The 26,337-nt window shown below is 39.3% G+C and overlaps 3 protein-coding genes across 3 annotated transcripts; 2 read left to right on the top strand and 1 right to left on the bottom strand.

Moving 5' to 3' along the window:
- The first annotated feature begins 15,365 nt into the window (after window positions 1-15,365).
- LOC122006194 (receptor-like protein EIX1) lies at window positions 15,366-18,011 on the top strand. The gene has a single exon (XM_042561606.1). The coding sequence runs from the start codon at window positions 15,366-15,368 to the stop codon at window positions 18,009-18,011; it is 2,646 nt and encodes an 881-aa protein (XP_042417540.1).
- Window positions 18,012-18,715: 704 nt separating this feature from the next.
- On the top strand, window positions 18,716-20,129 carry LOC122011995 (diacylglycerol O-acyltransferase 3-like). Its single transcript, XM_042568442.1, has 2 exons — window positions 18,716-19,167; window positions 19,304-20,129. Exons 1-2 carry the CDS (start codon window positions 18,808-18,810, stop codon window positions 19,994-19,996), a joined length of 1,053 nt encoding a protein of 350 aa, XP_042424376.1. The 5' UTR covers window positions 18,716-18,807; the 3' UTR covers window positions 19,997-20,129.
- Window positions 20,130-21,490: 1,361 nt separating this feature from the next.
- On the bottom strand, window positions 21,491-25,008 carry LOC122038258. The gene is made up of 4 exons (XM_042597902.1): window positions 24,476-25,008; window positions 23,555-23,743; window positions 22,921-23,265; window positions 21,491-22,830 (listed from the first exon to the last, which is right to left on the bottom strand). Exons 1-4 carry the CDS (start codon window positions 24,884-24,886, stop codon window positions 22,399-22,401), a joined length of 1,377 nt encoding a protein of 458 aa, XP_042453836.1. The 5' UTR covers window positions 24,887-25,008; the 3' UTR covers window positions 21,491-22,398.
- Between the last annotated feature and the right edge of the window lie 1,329 nt (window positions 25,009-26,337).

Raw genomic sequence — 26,337 nt, 5'->3', positions numbered from 1 at the left:
AGAAAAGATTTTGTTAGAAGAATTATTCTTGACTTTTGAAGTGCACGAATCAAGATGTGCAGGTATGAAGGAGCCCAAGAACAACATCGCACTCAAAGCTTCGAGAGACGAACTTGAGTCGGAATCTTCTCTCGATGACGAGGAAATGGTAATGATGGTAAGAAGATTCAAGAAACTTTGTAAATCTAGATCTACTAACGATCCGCAGGGGAAAAAGAAAAGGACGATCCGCTGCTACCACTGCGACGAAGAATGGCACGTCAAGAATAACTATCCCAACCTGAAGAAAAAGGACAAGGAGAAGGGTAAGAAGCCTATCCAAAAGTGAAAGGCCCTAAAGGTGACGTGAGATGATACGTCGTCGGAGTCGAAAGTCGAGGCATTCTCCGAACTTGCTCTAATGACAAGTCATCAAGACGACGATTGCGAGTCAAGCTCTTCCGAAATGAGCATCGAGAGCATTGATGAAGGGCAACGTCGGAAGAAAGCAGCAGTTCAGGGGGAGAAACAGACAACGAGATCAACAAGGTAAGTGAGGTACGATCACTTCCTCCTGATAAACTCTTTAAGTTTGTTAAACTATTAACAAAAGACTGTTGCAAATTAGAAAAGGAGATTAAAAATTTAAAAATAATTTTGGCTAAATCTTGTCCCTTAGAAGAATTAGACAAATCAAAATTAGAAAATGAGAATTTGAAATCAGAAAATAAAGATATGAAAATTCAAGTAGATAATTTGAAAAACCATGCATGCTCATCTAATTTTAGAAAATTTAAAAATTTAAATTGGTATTATAGATATCACCAGGGACAAATTAGGAATATTTCAAGAAAATATGTACCTAAGAAATATTTAATTAATCCAGTAGGTTGGAACCTATATTGGGTTCCTAAATCTTGCTTAATCTAAATTTTAAATGAAATTAATGCTTTCAGTGATAAAATTAAACAGTGAATTTCTCTATGAGACTTTGTCTAAAGAAGTGGTTGTTGCTCCAATAACCAAGAAGGTCTAGTGCCTCGCCACAACCTGGAAGTCAAAATATTGAAATAAATGTTTAATTAACTTTCCGTCAAAGCATTAAAATTATAATTAATTAATACTTTTAAAGTTTTTCAAACATTTTTTTTCAAAATATTTTTATACTTAGAAAAATACTTTTACGTGAAATTTTTACTTAGAAAATTTTACTTAGAAAAATCTTAAGTTAGGATTTTTTTTTGTATTTTCTTTCAAAAATAATTTTTTGCAAAGACTTAAATATTTATTTTTTAAAAATAATTTTGTTTAACTTAGGAAAATTTTGCAAAGTTGTCTAAGTTAGAATTTTTTCTTATAATTCCACTTAGAAAATTTTCTTAAAATTTTTACTTAAAATTTTTTTACAGAGAGACTGTTTATTATTGCAAATTTTTTAAGGATCTCAAAATTTTCTAAGTTTTTACCCTTAGATTTTTTTTGGAACCCCAATTTTTTATGTGACCAAAGAGGGAGAAGGAAAAGTATAAGTCTAGGGGGAGATAGACCAAAATTTAACTTGTTTTATTTCTGCACTTAATTATAAATTTAGTTAAGTTTATTTTATGTCTAGTTTTACCCTAGCTTAACTTGGGTTGCTCACACCAAAAAGGGGGAGATTGTTGGAATCTCAAGATTGTTTTGGTGTGATCAACAAGTTAAGTTAGGTCCTGTGTGTTTCTAACCTTGTGTCTAAGTGTGCAGGAGCTTAGGAGCACAGGTAGTCGAGTGGAAGATGCGGCTAGTAAGAAGGACGGCATGCGGTGCGCCCGAGGGACGAGGCACTGCGGAAGAGTACACCGGCGGACGAGAAAGAAGCGTGCGGTGGTTTCGAGGGACGAAAGCTGGAGTGGAAGATTGCTCGCGGAACAAGAGACGCAGCTAGCGAGAAAGACGGGATGCGGTGCATCCAAGGGACGAGGCGCTGCGGAAGAATACACCGGCGGACGAGAAGGAAGCGTGCGATGGTTACGAGGAGCGAAAGCCGAAGCGGAAGATTGCTCGAGGAGCAAGAGATGCAGCTAGCGAGAAGGACGGCACGCAGTGCGTCTGAGGGACGAAAACTGCGGATGAGTACGCCGACGGACAAGAAGGAAACACGCGGCGATTCCGAGGGACGAGAAGTTGGAGCGGAAGCCCACTCAAGAAGACAGGAAGTTGGGTTCGGGTGAGCCCTTTTCTGGATGGCCGAGATCACCCAAGTGAGCGGATCCGGAGTTGAAGACCCGAACCGAGGCGATTAGAGCCAGAGCAGAGGACCCGAATCGAAAAAGTCAACCAGAGTTGACTTTTGGGTTTGGCTGCTCGGAGCTGACCGGGCGCCTGGACCCATCCGGGGCACCCGGAACGTACCAGGGCGCCGGGACCTCTCCGGGGCGCCCGGAACGTACCGGGGTGCCTAGAGTTGACTTTTTCACAAGATCGAGCTTTGACTTGATCTGAACGTTGGGAGATAAAGTTTTATCCCTCCCAGGGCGCCCGGAACCCTCAGGGCGCCCCCTACCAAGGCTATAAATATAGCCTTGTTCCAGAAGCTTTTAAACAACTCAGAGCAATTCATTTCCAATGCTTGTACACTTCAGTTTTAGATTAGCTTCTTTGTTTTGAGCTTTCACTGCTGTAAGAGGCTTCTCCGCCCGAAAGAGATACTAGTGCAACATTCCTTGGATTAACAATCTTCTTGGTTGTAACCAAGTAAATCCTTTTGCCTCTTTCTATCTTTAGTTTCTGTTCAATTTATTTTATGCAAGTGTTTTGTTGAAAGTTTGAGAAAGACGTTTTTGTTTTTGTTTTACTGGGCTATTCAACCCTCCCTTCTAGCCGGCCGCAACGGTCCTACATGTTGGTGCAATATCCCTCAGGTCAAGGTTGACCTGGGTAACCAAGCTGAGTCTTGGTTTGGGTTTAGATGTTTGACAATAAGATATTGATTGAAGAAGAGTCAAGTAGGTCAAGGTTGACTGGATACTTGACTGGGAAGTCCTAACTGGGATGTTAGGCAAAATGAAAGTCCTGGTGAGTGAAGCCAGGCAAAAGGAAGTCCTAGTAAGTGAAGCTAGACAGATGGAAATCCTGGTGAGTGAAGCCAGGTGAAAGTCCTAGTGAGTGAAGCTAGGCAGATGGAAATCCTGGTGAGTGAAGCCAGGTGAAAGTCCTAGTGAGTGAAGCTAGGCAGATGAAAGTCCTAGTGAGTGAAGCTAGGCAGATGAAAACCCTAGTGAGTGAAGCTAGGTGAAAGTCCTAGTGAGTGAAGCCAGGCAAGGGAAAATCCAGATGGATCAAGGATGATCGGACATCTGGTGCTGGGAAGTCCAAGTAGGTCAAAGGATTGACTGGATACTTGGCATGAAAGAAAAGTCCAAGTAGGTCAAAGGGATTGACCGGATACTTGGCACAGAGAAAAGTCCAAGTGGGTCAAAGGGATTGACCGAACACTTGGTAAGGGAGTCCTAGCAGGTCAAGGGAGTGACTAGATGCTAGGCATGACATACCAATAGGTCAAGGTTGACCGGATGTTGGTTTGGGAGGTTTAGGACTTGGTTTTGGACAAAAACCAAGTGCTGGATCGATCAGTGGATCGATCCAGGCTCTGGATCGATCAGTGGATCGATCCAGACCTGTCCCAACGAACAGAGAGCTTCTGGATCGATCCGTGGATCGATCCAGAGGTCCCAATCGATCAGTGGATCGATTGGGACGCGGCTGCTTCGCGCGATAAGCGCTGGATCGATCCGTGGATCGATCCAGGCCACAGAGGCGCTCTGGATCGATCCGTGTATCGATCCAAAGCCTCCCCAATCGATTGGGAACATTCGAATCGATCGGGATCCGACCGTTGACATCGTTTATAGCTGCAGGCGTTCGATGGCTGCAACAAGAACTTCATCGATTCATTCCAGATTCATCACAGCTCCTCCCCAGCACTCTCTAAGCTCCTCACCGCCAGTTCTTGAAGGTTCTTGGAGGTTCATCCAAGTCAAGAGGCGAGTTGCAACGAGAAGAAGAAGAAGCTAGGGTTTTTACTGCATCTCTTGTAAGCTTTTGCTTATTCTTTACTACCCTTTCTTCTACTTGTATTGAGAATCTTGTAGGGCTTCTCCGCCTTCGGTAGTTACCGAAAAGGAGTGTTTATTAGTGGAGGTGTGTGTGTGTGCGTGGATCCTTGGACTAGTCACCTCTTGTGAGGTGGATACCAAGTAAAATCCTATTGTTAGCATTGTTGTAGTTTGTTTCTTTGTATTCCGCTGCGCATCACTTCTTTGAAGAAACAAGCAACGAAGCACGCCGAGCACCGAGCGAACGCGACGAGCTATTCCCCCCCCCCCCCCCCTCTAGCTACTTTTGGTCCTAACAAGTGGTATCAGAGCGAGGCCGCTCTTCACCGGAATCATCGCCGGAAGGGTCAAGCATATCAAGAAAAGCTAGAGGGTGAAGAAGTTGGAGCAAATTCTTCAAGTTCAAGACTTTATCAAGCTCAACTTCAAGATGCAATTCCAAGATGGACTTGGATTTGACACAAGGGTGGCTCCACCATACACTTCTACGAGTTTCGATTCTTGGAAATCAAGAATCGAAAATTTTCTTATGATGGAGATAGAGCAATGGTTTGCTCTAATGGAAGGCTTCAAGGCTCCAAGCAATTCAAAGGGCAAAGTTCTAAAGAAAAGCAAATGGAGCCCGGAGCAAGTCCAAAGGTGCGAGGCAAATGACAAAGTGACCAAGCTTTTGGTCAATTTATTGCCAAGCACCATCCTTTGCAAAATTGGAGAGTTTGAAGATGCAAAGGAGCTATGGAGCAAATTGGCCAAGCTTCATGAAGAGATCCCCTCCACTGTACAAGATCATGAAGAATCCAGAGAGGGTGACTCTTTGGAGCAAGATCAAGAGGAGGACTCCGAGGTTGAGAGATGCTCAACCTCCGAAGAAGAGGAAATCCAAGAAGCTTCATCCTCAAGGGAATGCAACGAAGGGAACAAGGAGGGAGCATACTCCTTGTTTCATGTTCAAGATGATGAAGCCTCCACCTCTAGGATTGAGGGGGAGCAATCCTTGGTGACGCCGGATCAAGAAGAAGGAGAAGCTTCTACATCCGGGTCAAGTGAAGAAGAAGAAGATGGTGCCACCTCCGAAATTCAAGAAATAGCAAATGGAGGAGCAAGTGCCATCCCTACACAAGAAGGTATAAATGTTTCAATTAAAAATAAAAATCATATAATATGTTTTGAGTGTAGGGAAAGTGGGCACTACAAGAGCAAGTGTCCTAAATTGGCCAAGAAGAAGGGTCAAGTGGCACAAAAGGGCAAGGCGAAGCCCAAGGAGATCATTCCCAACACAAAGAAGAGCAAGGAGCATATTATATGCTTCTCTTGCAATCAAAAGGGGCATTACCGAAGTCAATGCCCCAAGGGGAAGAAGGTGGTCAAGGCTCAAGGAGGCACTAGGCAAGGGGGAGCCTCCAAGGTAAAGAAGAAGGTAACATTCATTGAGCCTATTCCCTTGCAAAATGGTAAAAAGCATGCTAGGTCAAATTTTTATCATCTTAATGCGATTTACCATAAGAATAGGAAGCATGAGGGCTTTAAGGAAAAGCATGTGGCCCTACATGCCAAAACTACTATCCCAAAGGCTAGGAATGTAGGTAAAAACCTAGGCGATAATTCTAAGGATGTAAGATACAAGCCTAGAAACAAAAATGCTCATGAACTTAATGGAAAACCAAAAACTAAGGACTTAGTGATGGAAAATCAAGTCTTGAGGTCAAGACTTGATAAAATTGAAAAGACCCTAAAAAGGATGGAAAATATCCTATTAGGGCAAAATGAGCATAACCTAGGTTTAGGGGTACAAACGCCATCCAATGGCCATAGAGGTTTGGGATACAAACCAAAGGCTAAGAAGGATGTGCTCTCTTACCATAGAGTTCCATATAGTTATGGAACAAACCCTAGGTCTAGTGGTCAAGCCAAAAATACTAGGGAAGTCATCCCTAAGAGTATTTTTGCAATAAATGTGACTAAGACTTCTAAGAAGTCTAAGAAAGTCACAAACAAGGTCACAAGGAGGTTATCCTAGAGTTGACCTAGAAAATGTGACCAAGGCTTCTAAGAGGCCCAACAAGGTCACTAGGAAGGTATCTAGGAAGTTATCCCTAGTGAGTACCTAGAGCATCCAAGGAGCACCAATAGGTGTTGGGTTCCTAGGAGCATCTTCTCTACCCCATAGATGGGTTAGAGAGTGTCAACTCCGATTAGAAGGGTAGTTAACCCAACTTTGAGGAAATTGACACTCAAGGAGCATTTTCAAGGTTTTTGTTAACCTTTGAAAATGAAATGGAATTATTGATTACTCCTTGAAAGAGTAAAATGTGCCTAATGGTGGAAGAATTGATTTTAATCTTAAATGGCACATATTGGAAAATTAATAAGAACTATCAAGTTGGGTTTTTGGTATGTTCTTAGGCAATTTAAGGCAATCCGGGCCTTAAATTTAAAAGTGCTACTCTTGAGGAAAAATGGAATATGCCAACATTTGAGGACATGTTTATTTTAATTGGCATAAATTAATCAAGGGAATAAGAAATGCAAACTTAGACTTTGGCATTTTCTTGAAGCACGTTAGGGCAATCTAGGTTTAAGGTGTAAGTTTAGCTAAGACTTTAAGGATACTTAGATAGTTAATCTAGGTATATTTTATTTATGCTAAATCTTGCCATGATTGTTTGCCCATCATATGCCATGACATCATGTCTATTTTTACATTCATGTTTTATTATGAAAAATTCAAAAAAAAAACCATGTCATGACATTCATACATCATGTAGCAATAGGATATTTTCTTTTGAAAATTATTTTCTTTTGATGTATGCCATAACATAATCATGCATTAAGTTTAATTCCTTGTAATTAAGGACAAATGACATCTAACGACACTTATTGACAAGTGACATCCTAGGTGGATGTCTAATATTTCTAAAATGCCTAGATAAATATGCATGATCCCTAGATTAGGGCAAAACCAAAATCTACATCTCACAAAGACTATAAGGTGACTTGTATGTGTTTTAGTGCATATTATATACAAGTGAGATGTTAGGATGATGAACAAAACTCAAGATGTTGATTTAGTGCATTCTTTTGAGTTTTAGGTTCATCAAAACACATAGTTATGTGTTTTCCATCATTGGGAAAGCTAATGTACAAGTCATGTGCATTAAGCCCAAGGAATGTGATGGGATATTGGTTTTGAAAACGTTTTTAAAATGTTTTGGAAAACCTTGGTGAAGGCTATCTTTTGATAGTAATCACCATTGAATAGTTAGACACAAACTTGAAGAAAACACTAAAGTTTTGCAAGTTTTCAAGTTTGTGTCAATCTTTGAAAATATGATGTATTTTCATAGAAAACTATTTTCCATGATTAAGTATGCCCTAAATAATGTCTACACGAAATTTCATAATTTTTGGATTTTGTAGAATTTTCTAGGGGTTTCAAGTTGACTGAAATGGAATTTCAGCAACTATCGAGCTCCGATCGATCCATGGATCGATTGAGTTCCATGAATCGATCCATGGATCGATTCAACGGCGAGCAGGAGCTCGCTGGATCGATCAGCCGATCGATCCAGGAGTCTGAATCGATCCGTGGATCGATTCGAGAAAGGTTCAATCGATTGGAACCCAACTCCAATCGATCCAAGTTGCTTATTTTGGGAAGGCCTGATTTCAGCATCTTTGAACCTCTTTGAGTCTAGGTAACCATTTCAAACCCCTTAAATACATTTGTATACATACAAAGGGTGTTTTCATGTTGAAAACAAGGATGAATTGGTTAACGAAGACTAAGTAGAAGTTTAGGTTGAGGTTGTTTCAAATTTTGAATATTTGAACCTCAAAACTTCCAAATTTGGTTTCCTAATGTTTTAGGGATTCCAAGTCATTGTTGGTGCAATGACAGAAGTTACCACCATGTCTTTAGGGGAGGGACTCTTTAAAGACATGAAAATTATTTTTCATGAACCTTGGAAGGTGGTTAACCTTCTGTTGTGAACTTGCTCAAGGTTGAGCATTTAAACTTGAAATGGGGAGAAATGGGGAGTGGATATCCTCATTATTTCAAGTGGACACTCATGTGGTAGATAATGCTCAAGGTTGGGTAGTTGTCTACATTGAGGGAGAAGTTAAGGATAAATGAAGGGTATGGGACCTTCATTATCGTGTTGATCACAACGAGTGATGTTGTGAACAACGATGAGCAACTCTTCAGGGGGAGAGTCTTCAACAAATGGATTTGTTGAAGTGTGCCCAGAATTGGAGCATGGGTTGATGTGTGTCCAACGATGGGTTGATGTGTGCCAATAGGGGGTGAATGTTAGGTTAAGCTTAGTCCTTCATTACCTATGGGAAGCTCATAGGGGGAGAATGAAAGGACTCATGAAAGGGAGTAAGTTAGGCTTTCATTACCTAGAGGGAGTTTGCCCTCTTAGGGGGAGAATGAAGAGCTTAATTTATGCTTTCATTACCTAGTGGCATGAAGAAGGAGGCTATGGGATTAGCCTAACTTACATATGGGATTGTAAGTGTTATTGTGGTATTGTCAAACATCAAAAAGGGGGAGATTGTTGGTGCAATATCCCTCAGGTCAAGGTTGACCTGGGTAACCAAGCTGAGTCTTGGTTTGGGTTTAGATGTTTGACAATAAGATATTGATTGAAGAAGAGTCAAGTAGGTCAAGGTTGTTGGATACTGATCGGAAGTCCTAACTGGGATGTTAGGCAAAATGAAAGTCCCGGTGAGTGAAGCAGAAAGGAAGTCCTAGTAAGTGAAGCTAGGCGGATGGAAATCCCGGTGAGTGAAGCCGGTGAAAGTCCTAGTGAGTGAAGCTAGGCGATGGAAACCTGGTGAGTGAAGCCAGTGAAAGTCCTAGTGGTGAAGCTAGGCGGATGAAAGTCCTAGTGAGTGAAGCTAGGCGGATGAAAACCCTAGTGAGTGAAGCTAGGTGAAAGTCCCGTGAGTGAAGCCGTGCAGGAAAATCCAGATGGATCAAGGATGATCGGACATCCGGTCTTGGGAAGTCCAAGTAGGTCAAAGGATTGATGGATACTTGGCATGAAAGAAAAGTCCAAGTAGGTCAAAGGGATTGACCGGATACTTGGCACAGAGAAAAGTCCAGTGGGTCAAAGGATTGACCGGACACTTGGTAAGGGAGTCCTAGCAGGTCAAGGGAGTGACTAGATGCTGGGCATGACATACCAACAGTCAAGGTTGACCGGATGTTGGTTTGGGAGGTTTAGGACTTGGTTTTGGACAAAACCAAGCGTTGGATCGATCGATGGATCGATCCAGCGCTGGATCGATCGGTGGATCGATCCGACTGCCCCAATCGGAAGCTCGGATCGATCCGTGGATCGATCAGGTCCCAATCGATCGATGGATCGATTGGGACGCCACGCGATAAGCGCCGGATCGATCCGTGGATCGATCCAGCAGCTCTGTGGTCGGATCGATCCGTGGATCGATCCAAAGCCTCCCCGATCGATTGGGAACATTCGAATCGATCGGGATCCGACCGTTGACATCGTTTATAGCTGCAGGCGTTCGATGGCTGCAACAAGAACTTCATCGATTCATTCCAGATTCATCACAGCTCCTCCCCAGCACTCTCTAAGCTCCTCACCGCCAGTTCTTGAAGGTTCTTGGAGGTTCATCCAAGTCAAGAGGCGAGTTGCAACGAGAAGAAGAAGAAGCTAGGGTTTTTACTGCATCTCTTGTAAGCTTTTGCTTATTCTTTACTACCCTTTCTTCTACTTGTATTGAGAGTCTTGTAGGGTTTCTCCGCCTTCGGTAGTTACCGAAAAGGAGTGTTTATTAGTGGAGGTGTGTGTGTGTGCGTGGATCCTTGGACTAGTCACCTCTTGTGAGGTGGATACCAAGTAAAATCCTATTGTTAGCATTGTTGTAGTTTGTTTCTTTGTATTCCGCTGCGCATCACTTCTTTGAAGAAACAAGCAACGAAGCACGCCGAGCACCGAGCGAACGCGACGAGCTATTCACCCCCCCCCTAGCTACTTTTGGTCCTAACACTACATTTGTCACCTCAGCGACCCCACACGACCAGTTTCATGGCCATTTATGAGAAGATTAATTGGGAAGTTGCAATTGGCCATTACAGGGAGAGTATTTTTCTTGGCTTTTACTGAGATTCGACCCCTTATCCATTGTAGCAATAGTAAATTCCTATTATATATCTAACGAAGATTTTCTAATAAATACAACAAATGATATATATTCAATCAGCTTATATAATTTTTTTAGTTGGCATAGGTATCTAGTTTACGTCAACTAATTCTAGAGGTGATTAGTCCGACCCTACGGAAGTTTTTATCGACCACTAGGGTAATCCATAAGCGCTTACAGCGGGTGTCTCATCAGCCCAGTATTTTTAAATTAAACATCCATTAAGAAAAATTCATACATTAATTCATACAGCGGGTGCCTACTGACAATCCATCATCATTAATTTACCCAGGGTTCAATCAGCTTAATTTTTTTAAAAAAAAAATCAATGAGTTTATAATCTTATCTTTTATTTTTTATTTTATCCCAGTTAGGCTTATTGACTTCTCACATGCTATCAGGATAAATCAGGAAGTACACGCGACGACCATCCCAGAAGCCCAACATCCTTAGATAAATCTTATCTTATTTCTTTTTTTTTTTTCTCAATTCGCTTACAATGAACTAGGTTCTATTTGATTCAAACTTAATTAATTATATTAATCATTCATTACTATATTATAGAAATTATTGGTATACTATTTTACAGCAATGCTTGTATTTCCATTAGTACCACTTAAAGCATACTAGTGATTACAACGATAATTAATAATTAGTTATTGATTTATCATTTCTTTTCAGAATTGAACAACCCACCAAAGTTTATAGATATTAAGCCAATAGATGATTTGAGGGAAAACATTATATTAGAGGGTTAAAGTTAGGTTAGTTTAACGCTTAAATTTCGACAATAGAGTAACAATACTAATACCGTTCTTCATGTGCAACCAATACTAATATTCGATTATTTCACAGGCATTCATTCCATCAGCACGTATCACAGTCTATTCCAAAAGTCCTAACCTTAAAACCTTTCTTCTTGGTTGTTTGCTCCTGTCCATTGTGTCTATATGGAATCTAAATTGGAAAAATTTGCATGTAATCTCAATTAACAAATATAACTTTACATTCATTCCCTAGTCTAATATACTTATCTAATTGTCCATGATATTTTAAGTATAAAAAGTCTAAAAATGAGTATAAATCCTTTGAATTCAGTACATTAAACTAAAATCTAGTATATTTTCTATCAAATTGATTATGATTCTTTTTCCACCTCAATTGGATGGAAAATATACTAGATTTTCTTTAAATGATACTCAATTGAATGGAAAATATACTAGATTTTTTTCAAATGGTACTGAATTTAGGAGGAATTATATTAAATAGAAAAAACATCGTACTCAATTTAATAGAAAAATATACTCGATTCTAGTTTAAAATGCTGAATTTAATAGGAATTATACTTATTTTTAGACTATTTATAGCTAAAAAATATGAAGGAAAATTTTAATAAAATATTCGAATATACTAGATTTTCTTTAAATAATACTCAATTGGATAGAAAATATACTAAATTTTCTTTAAATGATATTTAATTGGATAGAAAATATACTAGATTTTTTTTTTTACATGGTGCTGAATTTAGGAGGAATTATATTAAAATATGAAAAAAAAATATGCTCAATTTAATAGAAAATATACTCGATTCTAATGTAAAGGGCTGAATTTAAGAGGAAATATATTTATTTTTGGACCTTTTGTACCTAAAAAATTTGAGGGGCAATTAGGTCACAATATTTATATGAGGGAGTTAACAAATAAAGCTTTAAATGGAGAGAATAGAAATAAAATTTTTTATAAATAAGGATTACATATAAAATTCAAATTATGATTAAAATTTTTTCTCAATTTTATCGATCTAAATTTCATCCTTGAGTGAAAGATCTAATGAGATGATGTGTCGTGTTGGATTCCAGTGGGACTTTTGGAGCCATCTGTTTATTGCAATGGACAATAGTTCTTGATAGAGACTTACGTCTCCATCACTACTCGTTGCTGATGACTTTTAGCTCTGGCCTCGACGCGACAAGTCAAATAAAATTTTTCTCGCGTCGCGAAAAATTAACAATTCGGTAGCAATATTCCATTTTTATGTTTTTGTTTATGCCTTAGTCTAAAGATAGAAAGGAAATGTATAATTAAGGAACTATTTGGGAGAGTTTTTAATTATTGAATAGTGAGTCTTATAAAATTTATTTTAAAGTGAGTGAAAAGTTAATGTATGATGTTTAGAAATAAAAACTAAAAATTAATATAAGATAAAGTCGGAGTGTTTAATGAATAATTAATTTTAAATTTAATTTTTAATTGAATGATAATACTATTCTTAAATTATATAAATTAATCTCTTTTAATTATTTAAATATAATTTTAATAAACTATTTATTTATATAATTATTATTATATTTTAAATATTGTATTAAAATTATTTTTTTAATAAAAATATATAATTAATAAAAATAAAAATAAAAAATGACAAAATCTATATAAATATACAAAAATATGTATAAAAAATTCTAGAAATACAAATGATATAAAAATATAAAATATAAAATATTATTTATAAAATAAAGATGGTAGAAGTGTGGTTGTAATTATGTAAAATGATAAATTTATTAAAGTTAAAAATATTATAGTAATTATGTAAAATGATAAATTTATTAAAGATAAAAATGTCAATTTTTAATTTTAAACCTTAAAAAAAAGTAAAAGTAAAAAAAAGTATTAAATTCTTGCTTCCAGCTTTTGAGTAAAAATTACAGAAGCTGAAGCAGAACTTGACATTCACAAACACTCAAAAGTGTTTCCACGTAGCTAGAATCTAAGAAGCACTTAATAAAAACTCTACTCAAAAGTGATCAAAATATTAATGAGTATTTATATATTTGTTTGATACTCTGAATAAAGTATCATAATTTACTGATGTTGTTTAGCATTTGATATTTATAAATATAATATAGATATATTAATTTTAGGAATAATAAGACTTGGATCATGATTGGTTATTACAATTTAGTATAAAATATTTACAAATATAATCAAAACTTTTGAATCACTTGAGACTAATTGAAAATTGATATATATTGATAATATTTCTTATAATTTATAAACTACAAATACACATATTTATTTATGTCATTAATGACATTAGTATTGTAAATTTATGATTACGGTTGGAGCTTATTACAGTCATATATAATAATTATTGTAAGATCATATACATGTGAGAGTGGGGTGAATCACGTGTATTTTTTTTTAAAAAAAATCTTTTCAACTTTTGAAAATGAGTGCGCAGCGGAAATAATATATGAACGAAAGAAAAAGAGAAAAGAAGAACACAAGCAGTTTTTATTTGGCTCGGAACCTTCGACGACTTCTACTCTAAGATCTAGGTCTTTTGGATATTTTCGATGGGTAATTCACTAAACAATCACAATTTAGTACAAAGAGAAAGAAAGAAGAAATGTAACAAATCGACACTTATGCAAAAATAATTAGCTTTAAATTAAAAGTTACCCCACTAAAGATGGAGAAATGAGTAGCTCGGATGTTGGAGTTTGTCCGTCTATCGTAGTCGGGTATAGTAACGTTGTAGCACAATAGTAGTACGAGGTCGGAGCAACCGAACAATCGAGGAAGCACATAAATGACTTGTAGAAAATTGATTCCTGAAGCTACTACATGCTCGAAGCTCCATTTATAGGTATTTTTGGACGCCTGGACCACCCCCAGACGTCTGGGTTGTGGTCTATCCAATCCTGTTTCATCACTGGATTATCCACCTTTGAATGCCTGGATTGCTAACGTAGCTGCACCCCGGTGAAACTTTATCTAGTAGCCTCTATGCACTCTCGGGTGCCTGGACCACCCCTAGACGCTTGGACGATGACGTGTGTCGGCTAATCGAAGTGTGCCAACTTATCTGTATGAGTGGCTGAGTTTGGGCTAATCCAGGCGCTTGGATCCACTCAGGACATCTGAACCTCTGAGCGCCTGGACCCTTCTCGGGCGCCTGCAAGTCCTTTTTTCCAACTTTCAATTTTCTGCACCACATGCTCATAATAGTTCTGAGGATTGATCCTCCTAATCTTTTGCCTTCACATTATCTGTTCTTCTTGACTTCAACCCCAACATCAGGGTCCTCTTGTATTCACCGTATCAAATACTAATACCGTTCTCTTGTGCAACCAATACTAATATTCGATTATTTCACAGGCATTCAGTCCATGACCATGAGCACGTATCCCAGTCCATTCCAAAAGTCCTCCACCTTAAAACCTTTCTTCTTGGTTGTTTGCTCATGTCCATTGTGTCTGTATGGAATCAAAATTGAAATGATGTGTCGTGTTCGATTCCAGTGGTACTTTTGGAGTCATCTATTTATTGCAATGGACTTACGTCTTTGTAGAGACTTACGTCTCCATCACTACTCGTTGCTGATGACTTTTAGCTCTGGCCTCGACGCCACAAATCAAATAAAATTTCCCACACGTCGCGAAAAATTAACAATTCAGTAGCAATATTCCATTTTTTTTTTTTGGTCATGACTTAGTCTAAACATAGAAGGAAAAGGTACACTCAAGTGGGGGGCATTTAATTTGAACATGAAATAATGCGTTTGAAGCTTAAACTCAACGTACCATTCACGTCCTGAACGATTGACAAAATATGTTGACCCAATAACTTAAGCAGATAGGTTAGGAAATATATATTGATTGTTTTTAATAAACTTAAGAATCAGTTGAATGATGGATCGGTCTTTTTAAAATATAGATAAAAACGTACAATAAATTTAAAAAACAATGAAATTTGTAGAAAATATGATATGTGATATTTTGTAATAATAAAGAAAAAAACTATTTTGTTAAGGATTCTATAAAAAAAAACACTTTTAATTTTTTTTTTTACTTTATTTGTCGCTCAACGTGCCAAAACAATCTATAAATGCTGTTGGGAGTATTATCAAAGAGAGTACAGAACATAGATTGCTTTACCTTCTCTTTTCAATCTTCATATCTGATAAGTCCGTTGGTGTTCCTGAGCATGAGTGTCAACATGAAACCTTCCCTCTTGCTTCTCATATTTTTGTTCTTTCTAGGCTTCCTAACTACCACAACAGCAAGATCGTGCCTTGCTGTCGAGAGAGATGCGCTATTTGCATTCGGAGCTGGGATGAACGGTGCTCTTAAAAGAATGTCTTCTTGGGAAGAAGAAGAAGACTGCTGCAAGTGGGAGGGAGTTGTCTGCCACCCCACAACCCGTCATGTGGTGAAGCTCAAGCTCAGTGAACGCATTCAACAACATCACCGGGGCCAGGTTCATGAGATCAACTCATCATTGCTTGCGTTAACTGAGCTGAATCACTTGGATCTCAGCTACAATTATTTCTATAACGTGCCTTTCCCAAAATTTATAGTTCATTTCAAGAAACTAAAATATCTCAACCTCTCTAGTTCATTCTTCACTGGGAGTATTCCTCTTGAATTCAGGAACCTCACCAAGCTACGCTACCTTGATTTAGATGCAGCTCTAGATTATGGACAACAACATATTGACAATCTTGATTGGCTCACCAATCTTTCTTCTCTTAAACATTTGGACATCAGTAGGTTGCCACTCACCAATTTAACTGACTGGCTCTTGCCATCCAGCTTGCAGGGGTCTCTCAATGCATTGATAATGCGCGACTGCGACCTTAAAGCCATCCCGGTGTCTTCATCCAATGTTAACTTCACCTCTCTTGAGATCCTTGACATCTACGGTAATAATTTCAATTCCACGTTTCCCCAGTGGGTGTGGAATGTTAGTAGCCTTACACATCTGGATCTTGGTTCTTCTGGATTCTATGGCACAATTCCTGAAGCCATCGGAGGTTTGACCTCTCTTACTTACCTTGATTTATCCAATAATTCCAATGTCAAGGGAGCTATACCCAGATCAATAACACATCTGCAGAGATTGGAATTACTGAGTTTGCAGGGCAATCGACTGAGTGGAAGTTTGGCCAGTTGGATCGTGCATTTGACTAGTCTTACACTTGCCGATTTGTGTGATAATACTCTTAATGGCTCAATACCTACAGGTATCGGGAAGCTTTCTAATCTCACCTCTTTGTATCTCTGTGGTAATCAACTCCAAGGCAGTGTATCAGAGGTCCACTTTGAAAACCTAACGAGATTAGAAGATCTGGACTTGTCTTATAACAACCTGAAGATATCTTTTGATCCCAACTGGGTTCCTCCTTATCAACTTGCTAGTGTTCAACTGATGAGATGTGAAATAGGCCCTGAGATTCCTAGATGGTTACAATTACAAACAAGAATACAAATCTTGGATTTGTCTGACAATCAAATTGCAGGAACATTGCCTAGTTGGTTATGGAATCTGTCATCTTCAACTCTTCAATTTTTGTACCTGTCTAGCAACCAAATTAAAGGTAAACTGCCGACATTTTCAGAGGTTAGCAGACTGCAGGAGTTAAGGCTCGACACTAACCAACTGGAAGGCCATCTGGATGATTTTTTTTCCTACAATGATTCCTCCACACCAGTAGAGTCCCCGACCCAGTCTGATGTGGTTTTATTGTCTCTTGCAAACAATTTCCTGGAAGGTGGCATACCATTGTCCATTTGCAATTGGACACGTCTCCTTTTTCTTCACTTATCAAACAACAGTTTGACTAGAGAAATTCCTTATTGCTTAGGGGAATCACTGAAAGAGCTTGAGACATTGAATTTGGCCTGCAATCATTTGTTTGGAGAAATTCCAAGAACAATTGGGTTCATGAAGAAACTTGGTCGACTAGCGTTGAATAATAATGGTTTTTCTGGTCAATTACCTTCCTCATTGCAAAATTGCACAAATTTATTTTATCTTGATCTGGCTTATAATGCATTTGCTGGCAGCTTACCAGCGTGGATGGGAGAAAGTTTACAGAGGTTACAAGTACTTCATCTTGGTTTTAATAATTTTTCTGGAAACATCCCACAGCAACTTACACAACTTGAAGAACTTGAAATATTGAATCTTTCAAACAACTCCTTCTCGGGATCCTTACCCTTTTGCATGGGTAATTTTACTGCTATGGCATTGACATCACAATATTGGTATACAAATCGTAATGGTCTATTTTCAACTACAAAGGGGCACTATATTCATGGTACTCCGTATTCACATTATGTTGATCTTGTTATATCAACGAAGGGGCAAAACCTTCACTATCCCTATGATTCAGAACTAACCAAAAGTTTAGATTTTTCTGGAAATAGCTTAATAGGAGAGATCCCTCGAGGAATTGGACGTCTTAAAGGGTTGCATAATTTAAACTTGGCTAGAAATCATCTTAGTGGCAGAATTCCTGAAGAAATAGGTGAGATGGAGTCATTGGAATCTCTTGACCTGTCAGTGAATGAACTCTCTGGTAATATTCCGAATAGCTTGGCGAACTTGAACTTCCTGAGCTATATAAATCTGTCATATAACAATCTAGTGGGAAGGATACCATCCGGTCATCAACTTCAAACTCTCAATGATACTTCTAGCTATATGGGCAATCCTGGGCTCTGTGGGCCACCACTTTCCATTGAATGTTCAGTGGATCCAACTGTTCATGAAGTTCATAAAATGAAAGATTTTGAATGGATCTGGCTTTTTATTCCCATGATGGTTGGATTTGTGATGGGATTCTGGACCTTCTGTGGCTTCCTCTTCTTCAAGACAGAATGGAGATACGCATACTTCCGTGGAATCGATAGCTACTATGATCGAATTTTGTTGCAACTGCATCTCTGTCTTGCTCGGTTAAACAGACAAGACTAAGCTGATTACTGCAAAACAGCGAAATAAAATATAGTAATGAATAACGATGATTTCTTGCGTTGTATCTCAGTTGGAGTGAGAAGATTAGATATCTAGATTCATGTAATGTTTTCCTTTATGGAAGTTATGTAAATATGGCATGTTAATCCGTGAACGGTGATTAATGCTTTATAGTAATAAATATCACCAACATTCACTTGTGGCTTCTGTTTTCCTAGCTAACTTCTGGCTTCTCATTCTGACAATTCTCTATCTCTAGGACTTCTTGCATGATTTAATTTTTCACTGACTGGCTATAATTCACTGTTTAATGAAGATAGAGTTCTCGCAGGATCTCTTCTGCAATTTCCACTGAATGATTTCTTCTCATTAACTTGAGAACTATCAATCGTCCCATTCAAATCTCAGCTCTGGATCATAATAATCGTCGATACTTGTATTAATCCAGAGCTGCAAAAGAAAAGTTTAGTTTTCAGTGTAAAAATTTATTTATACTTGTACAATAGTTTAATTAAATGAACAACTTTAAATAATTCAATAATATGAGATCTAGAAAAATAGAACAAACGGAATCAACGAGTACGTCGTGCTGGGCTGCGGCCTCCCACGTGCCAGGAAAAGGAAAGTATTCTTCAGTCAACGTTTATGACACGTCACCCTGAACCATTAAAAATCGAACAGCGTGGACAGGGTCTTCTTCCACCAACCAATAAGCCCAAGCGAAGAGCGTCCGAACCCACAAGCGTCCATCGACTTTTTCTCCTCCGACGACACGCATCGAATCGAAGGCCGAGAGATGGAGTTCTCCGGCGTCGTGCTCCGTCGAACCACGGCCGTATCATGCGTTCAGACGATTCGCGATTGTGTTACAGGATTCGTCCCCACCGCTGCCCCATCCAAGGCGCGCTTCGCGAGGAGGGTTAGTGCTTCGGGTCGGAGGATGGGGCTATCGGCGTCGTTCTCAGACGTGGGGCACCTCAAGCACTACGCCTCGCCGGTCCGGTGCGGGGGAGGAAATTTCAAGAAGGAGGAGAAGAAGAAGGCAAAGCTGATGAAGGGGCTTTCTAAGGATCTTGCGGCGTTGTGCTCGATGGGCATCGCCAGCGTCGACGCGAGCCAAGGACTCGCTGCGGAAGCCGAGGGGAAGATGATCACGGTGAGACTTAGATTAATATTGGAAAAGTATTAAGTAGGAATTTGTTGAAATTTCTTAAAATTTCAGTTAAATCTTCCTTCTAGATTCTGAAAAATTGAATTCTTTTGTCTGGTGTGCTATTGTTGATTGAAATCAGGAAGCAGCAGAACTTTTGATTGCGGAACTGAGGCAGCTAAGAGCGCAAGAAAAAGAGATGAAGAGAAAAAGAAAGGAAGAGAAGTCGGCAACTAAGGCTGCGATGAAGAAAGGCTGCAATGAATCATCCACAAGCTCTTCTTCCTCAGAATCCAGCGACAGCGAGTGCGACGGCGAGGTTGTCACTATGAACAACCACCAAGCTTCTATTATTGTTCAAGAACCCGAGTCCAAAAGCCTACCGATCTCCCCTGCAGCGCCGCCCAAGCCAGTGGAAGAAACAGAGCATCACAACGCACAAAAGCCACCGCAAGATAGCAGCAACTACAGCGTAGCAACAATTGGCCCTTGCAGTAGCTCGAAGCTCGCCGTGTCCGCGCCCGCGACCGAGATGCTTGTTAACAAGGTCGAAGTGTGCATGGGAGGCAAATGCAAGAGGTCCGGGGCACTGGAGTTAATGGAGGAATTCAACAAGAAGATTGGGAGCGAGGGTGCAGTTGTCGGCTGCAAGTGCATGGGCAAGTGCAAGCAAGGGCCGAATGTACGAGTCCTGAATCACTCCGATGAAGCCATTGCTCCGAGGAGCCCTCTGTGCATCGGTGTTGGATTAGAAGATGTTGGAACAATCGTAGCCAATTTTTACGGGGAGAATAAGGGCGCAAGTCCGGTGGCGTCCTTACAAATAATAGAATAACTCTTTAATTAGTTTGAGACACCATTTCCCTTGTTTTGTCTTCTTTTCTCATTGTTTGGTTGTTATGCTCTCATAATGACACTTGGTAAACAAGTTTAAGATTAATTTTAGAAAAACTGAGATTGAGAATTAATCTTATCTAAAATTGGGAGAGATGGCGTATTGGACATGTGATTATATTATTAACTGTTGATTAAAAGAAGACTTTGAATTGACAGGAAAAAGACTTCTCGCACCTCCTTCCTCTCTGTGCACATCAACGAGAGAGAAAAGGGAACGTTAGTTAGAGCGAGAATTAAGGAGGAGGTTTCTAGTGCAAACATTTCGATGCTCAAGTCAGTATGGTGGCCAAGTGAAAAGTGAGAAGATGAATAGTAAATACGTGTGCATATCAGTATGTAAAATGTATTACGTAAGTAAAAATATAAGTGTATCACGCCAATGCGAAAGACCGCCTTTATATCATCTCTCATAACCTCTGTAATAATGAGGTCGCAAGGAATATTTGCTCTCAAAAGATGTCAAGTAATGAAAGATGTACAATTTGAAAGTTGTACAATCATCCTCGAGAAATCTTCCATTACACACACACACATACACATATATATAATCTTTTGTAACTTCCGCTATCAATAAGACAGTTAAGAGAATATGTTGTCAGAGTATGTCGAGTGATGGAAGGTATATAGCCACCATTCGAGAAAGTTGCATCGCACACATATGTCAGCGTAAGGAATAAGGAATATGCCCTAGTGAATAGTTGTTATTCTCTAACAAGGTAGTTATGATTCTCTGATGTTGTTGTCTCCTGGAGGCAATTTGACTGGCACTTTACTCGATAAGCTGTATGAAGGGAAACTGATATATGAGAAGTAGGGAGCTGAGTCCTAAAGGTTCGATCGGCTATTGGGCCAACTGACTATATGTTGAGAGATATTGTATGTCGAGTGCCTTGGTTCTGTAAGTCTGGCTGGATCTTAATATGCCCAGCTATCGTTAGAGTCGTTCGGGTTCATTCTGTATATCTTGATACTGAGTAGAGCAATAAGTCCTCTAACTCCGACCGACCCTTTGGACTGACCAACTGTTTGTTGAGAGATTTGTGTTCAAAGAATGGGAAGCTAAGTCCCTTAAGTTCGACCTGCTATATGGTTGGCCGGCTATATGCTAGGTATATTGATACTGAGAAGTGGAGCACTAAGCCCCCTTAGCACGACCGGGATCCTGTGTTGGCCGGTTTCATACTACTAAAGGTCATAGTGTCGAGTGAAGAGCTGAGCCCTGGTGAAAAAAACTCGTTCAGCTACCTATGCTCTGACTGACATCTCATCAGATTTTGATTATCATCTTATCTTAATTTTAATGGTCACATCACTTGTCACAAACTTCTGGGTCCGCTCACAATATACCGTATCATGAATCATTTTGTATTGAGATTAAGAAAAACCTCTCCAGTTAAGATATAATGGAGTTAACGCATGAGGACTCAGCGAGGAAATTGAAAATAATTACTTCTTAGTACGCAACAACTTTGACAACATTGATTCAACTCCATTGAATAATTGAACAAAACTCAATTCCAATCCAACCATTTGCATCATCTAGATGTGAATAGACGCATTCATCAAATTGGAAGAAAAAAATATATTAACCGCCTAGAACTGCACACTTTTAGTTTCACTGGTATCTCGAATTAACTTACCGTTGCCAACCACCACAGAGAGTCTGCCTTGAAGATTGGCACAACCTTCTCGGAAGAAGAGATTTATTTACATACGCAGCCACTACTTCGATGTGGTGGCTAACTTCTCTTCTACAATCGTGTCCAAACAGTTTATATTTGGTGTTTTCGCATTGTCTGTCAGTTCCAATCTATAACTTTGTCAACCCAATCTATATCCCTAGTAATATTGTTTCTCCTTGTGTGGTCCATGGATTCATTACTGCGCTAGTCCAACAGTCATTCCAATTCAAGTGACCGTCACTTCTTCCATCAGTTGAAGCTTGAGTCAAATGGAACTCGATCTGCAACCTCTGGTGGAGGGCTGTGTTGGTCTCGATCCCTTTCTTTTCCAGTTCCAACTCCTCCTGCAATGGTATAGCAGCTAAGAATCTATTTATGTACTCTCTGCAACAGTCTTTCCCTCTACAAATTAGCTCTTCATTGTCTTCAGCTCCCTTGTTTTCTTCACAGCAATGATACATCTCTGTGGTATCGTCGAATCTTAAGACATAAGCTTTCTGGCATCCTTCGTATAGTCGCTCTCCCAGAGTATCCATAATATAGTATGCGTCTGATTCCAACTTGAGAATGAAGAAGTGATCATTCCAACTAATAATGTAGACCTTACTGTGTCTTGCATTGTCGCTTACTATCTCAGCCCAAACGTCATCGAATGACATTAAGCCATGCAATGATTTGAAGTTCTCCGGTTGAAAGAACCCAATGAAAAAGATTTGTCATGTAAAATGGATATTGGCCTGGTTTTCGCTTCCAATATCGTCTCGAGATCAAAGTGCTTGTCTGGAAACCGCTCGATGTATGACTTGTTATTGCACAACTTTTGCCACTCCAATGAGCCTTGTCTGATAAATGCATCAAATTCTGATCTAGTCGGAGTATTCAGATCGTTTCTGTGGAGGGCATCAGCAATCACTGCGACGATTGCTGTGCATGCACTCTCTCCTCCAGCAGTTGGATCTCGCTGATCGATGGAAGCAAAGAATGTTTGAACTTTGAGTTTTGCTTGTTTGTCCCTACTCACAAATTCTTCACTTGTCCATCTACCAACGGGATCAATATCATCTTGACTAGATCCCCCCGATGATCCTTTCTGGTAACACAATGAAAGGCAATTATAATTGTCAATCCAGACCTACGAAAGGAAGATTTGAGAAATAAGTTATAGAGAAAGTTTGCTTACATTGATGTTATCAGAAAAAAAGAGTTCCTGAGACAAGGAAGTCCTTTTGCTTTCTCCCTCAAGATCCCCATATGAAAAACTACTTTTGCTCTTCTTACGCCAGCTGAACCATCTCTTTGAAGTCGATTCTGGCTCTGGGCTTGATATTCCACTGCTGCTAGCAGTGTGACTTCGATTAGTATTATCTGCCAATATGCCATCATCTTCTGTATTTCCTCTGTCAGAGCTTCCTGAATTGGATCTCTCAATTTGTCGGTCCATTTGCTCTATTTTTGTGTTTTCTGCATTGGCTGATGAACTCGGTTTTACGTTGCCAGTACTCACCTCCGTGAAACTGACAGTAACCTGCAGCATCCTTAAAATTAGCTCACAAATTCACAATGCAAGAAGGAAGTTCTAGTTAACGTCATAGATGCAGAATAAAGGACAAATGTTAGAATCCTAGATACGATCATTGAAATTAAATTGAAAATGAGTTATTTTTTAAGGATTAAACTTTCAGACAAAATAGATTGTAATGGTTTGTCCAGTTTAATGCTAACTTGAAGAAAGAATCGTTTTCCTAGCTCCTAAGAAAGCGATATCTATTGTCTATCTGAACACACAGGAGTAGGGACTAGGGAAGGAATCTTACATAGAGCATTCCATAACTTGACAAGCTGTCCGTCACTAAGGAGATGGGTAATTGCTTCATGAGTTCCTTCTCTTCTGCCCTTCCTCCTGTTTTCTGGGACAGGCATTCCCTAGCCCATTCAACTAGGTTTACCGTTGCTGTCCCGATTCTTTCAAGTTCCTTCACCTCCACTCCATTATCAATATTTCCCTGAAGAAGTAAAGTTAGACATTGAGAAACTAGAATCTATTGACAGAATAATGGAAGAAATACTTCAGTCAAAGGAGTTCGTCAGTTCAAAGAATTCTTTAGAATTCAACGCATTTCTTTAAAAATGTATTATTACAGAGCTATTATGAAAATTAAAACGAGCAAAACTGTGTCAAGCAAAGTGGAGAATAAACAAGTTGACTTAGCAGAATAACAGCAAATAGTATCAGAAACCGGAAAAAATAGATTCAAAGTGAATTTAATCATGGTAAAAGTTTAGGACAAGTTCTCATCCCGGTCTACACAAAAGCTTAAGAAACTTTTTACTCTTCAGAGATTGGCTAATTTTCTAGTTCCTTCTTTTTCCCTATAATTTAAAACAATGATGTTGTTGTCAATTTTCAAACTGCTCATCGATTGATTTAAGAATCACATACTAAATGCACATATTGAATTTCTTACTAATTCATAAGTTTCAAATTGAAATCAAATAGGAAACTGATTCTGTCGACAAGATTGGTCTGTTGAATGAAAACTCAACGGTCAACGGTCAATGGTCAACGGTCAAAGATAGGAATTGGCAGACTTTTTCATGACAAACACATCTAAAATCACCTAATTTAGCGGCAAACAATTATCAAAAAAAATGTTAAATGTTTTCTTGATGAAGTATCGAACAGAATGTTCAATTGCACAGAAGTTCGAATTAATGAAAAAATCATAATGACTCACGTATAGGACAGTAAAGGAGACGTCCCACGCTCTGCAAGAATCGAGTCCGTCGAGCGGACCGGCGGCGACCAGATCGGAGTCGCGAAATCGGAACACCTTCTCGAACCGGTTCTCCTGGTCGCCGTCGCCCCAACGAGCGGCGGCGACGTTCAAGCCCTCGTCCGCGATCCTCTTCGACGTGACCCCTCGCTCCGTCTTCTTTCTTCCCGCGAGGAAGGACAGCGCACCGACAACCTTGGGCGACGGCCGCCGGCGCCACTCGATCTCGACAGCCGCCGCCGCGCCTGCCCCCGGCGGAGCTGAGGGAAGGCCATCGACGGCATCCACCCTCACGGAGACCTTGAACTTCTTCCGCATACGCAAATTCTCCGGCGACGGCGAGGATAATCTCATCATCGTCTTCACCACCATATCGATCGCGTGATCAACCAAATCGCCTCGATCAATTCCACTAATAATTCGTCCTCGATTTCGCAGCCCCGATTCGATGCGGAGAATATATAGGAAGTTGCTGCCGTTCTATCTATAGAATCGACAGCCTGGAGGAGGCGGAGTCTTCCTCCCTCCTTTTCCTTTTGCGGCAGGAGATGCCGCGTTACGCGACGTGGGCGGTTTCCTCCCACGTGAGCAAACCGTGAGCGACGCGTTTGCTTGCGTCTCTTCCGTCGTCGTCCGCTTCTTGCTGGCTGATTGGACGGCTAACTTCCAGCTCATGCGAATTAAATCCAAATATCTTTTATTCAATGCGATACTAAAACATTGAATATCCACGAGCACAGATCGACATCCAAATTTGAAGAGTGCCTTGTGGACTGTGATGGGTCGAGTCAATTCGTGGATCACGATATGGGCAGTGTCGTCTCGTGCACGACGAAGACTCGACAGCGAGTAGGGACGCGGTCCGTCCGCTGACTCGACGCAGAAAAAAATGATTGAGTAGAAAGGCTATGCACGCGTCCTCATAATATGTTTCCCCAGGATATGATTGGTATGGATAATTATTCGACCAATTTGACTTGAGTCCGATCGATTTAAGTGCAGTATATTTTTGAACCGGTGAAATTTGGTCAAAACAGGGAGACAAAAATTAATGCCCTATTTTTTTAATTAAGTTTTGTTTTATACTGCTTTATTGCATTCCCTTTACACTAATGGAGAAGAAAAACGAATTAACTGCGGGAAAAATTATCAATCCGCGGATTCTTTAGTTTTGCATTAAAAATAATATTTTCATTCTCCTCTAATTCATCCGTACTTTGGAAAAAAAAAGGTTTAAAGACTGATTCTTCATGTCGGGAAATTTTATACTATTCTATCAAATAAAATAAAAATATAACGACTGATACATGAATGCGAATAAATAGATTCTCCTGGAGTTGTTAACAAATAATAAATAAGAGGGATTTAATTCAACATTTTTCTTGTTTTCCTTTGTGTGGGATTTTTAGGATAAGGGAGATGGGCATCCTGTCGGTGGATGTAGCCAAGTGAAATTTATAGTGACGTAACGGGAAGAAAATTTATCCCACGTTTTTCTGGTTTTATTTTGTGTGGGATTTAATTTAACTAATGGAAAAAAACATGGCCCAGCTGCCGTTGACCATTCAATTATTCTTCAAAATGTGTAATTACTTTTAAATCTTAGTGTGGTTTTGACACTTATCCTATCCTATGTTCAATTTTCATTGAAAAAAATTATTTTTGATATATTTTTTAAAATATTTTTTTATGAAATTAAACCCTTCTCAAGTGTTATTTTATTATTCTTGAAAGGATTAAGCAGCTAATAATCTCAATTTTGATATATGATAGTGTTAGGATGCAATATATAGTTGGCTGATTGATTTGATAGTATATTTCAA

The sequence above is a fragment of the Zingiber officinale genome, chromosome 1A (assembly GCF_018446385.1).
Source record: "Zingiber officinale cultivar Zhangliang chromosome 1A, Zo_v1.1, whole genome shotgun sequence".
Taxonomy (NCBI): domain Eukaryota; kingdom Viridiplantae; phylum Streptophyta; class Magnoliopsida; order Zingiberales; family Zingiberaceae; genus Zingiber; species Zingiber officinale.
Note: the sequence above shows the minus strand (reverse complement) of the source record. Positions and strands in the feature narration are given on the sequence as shown.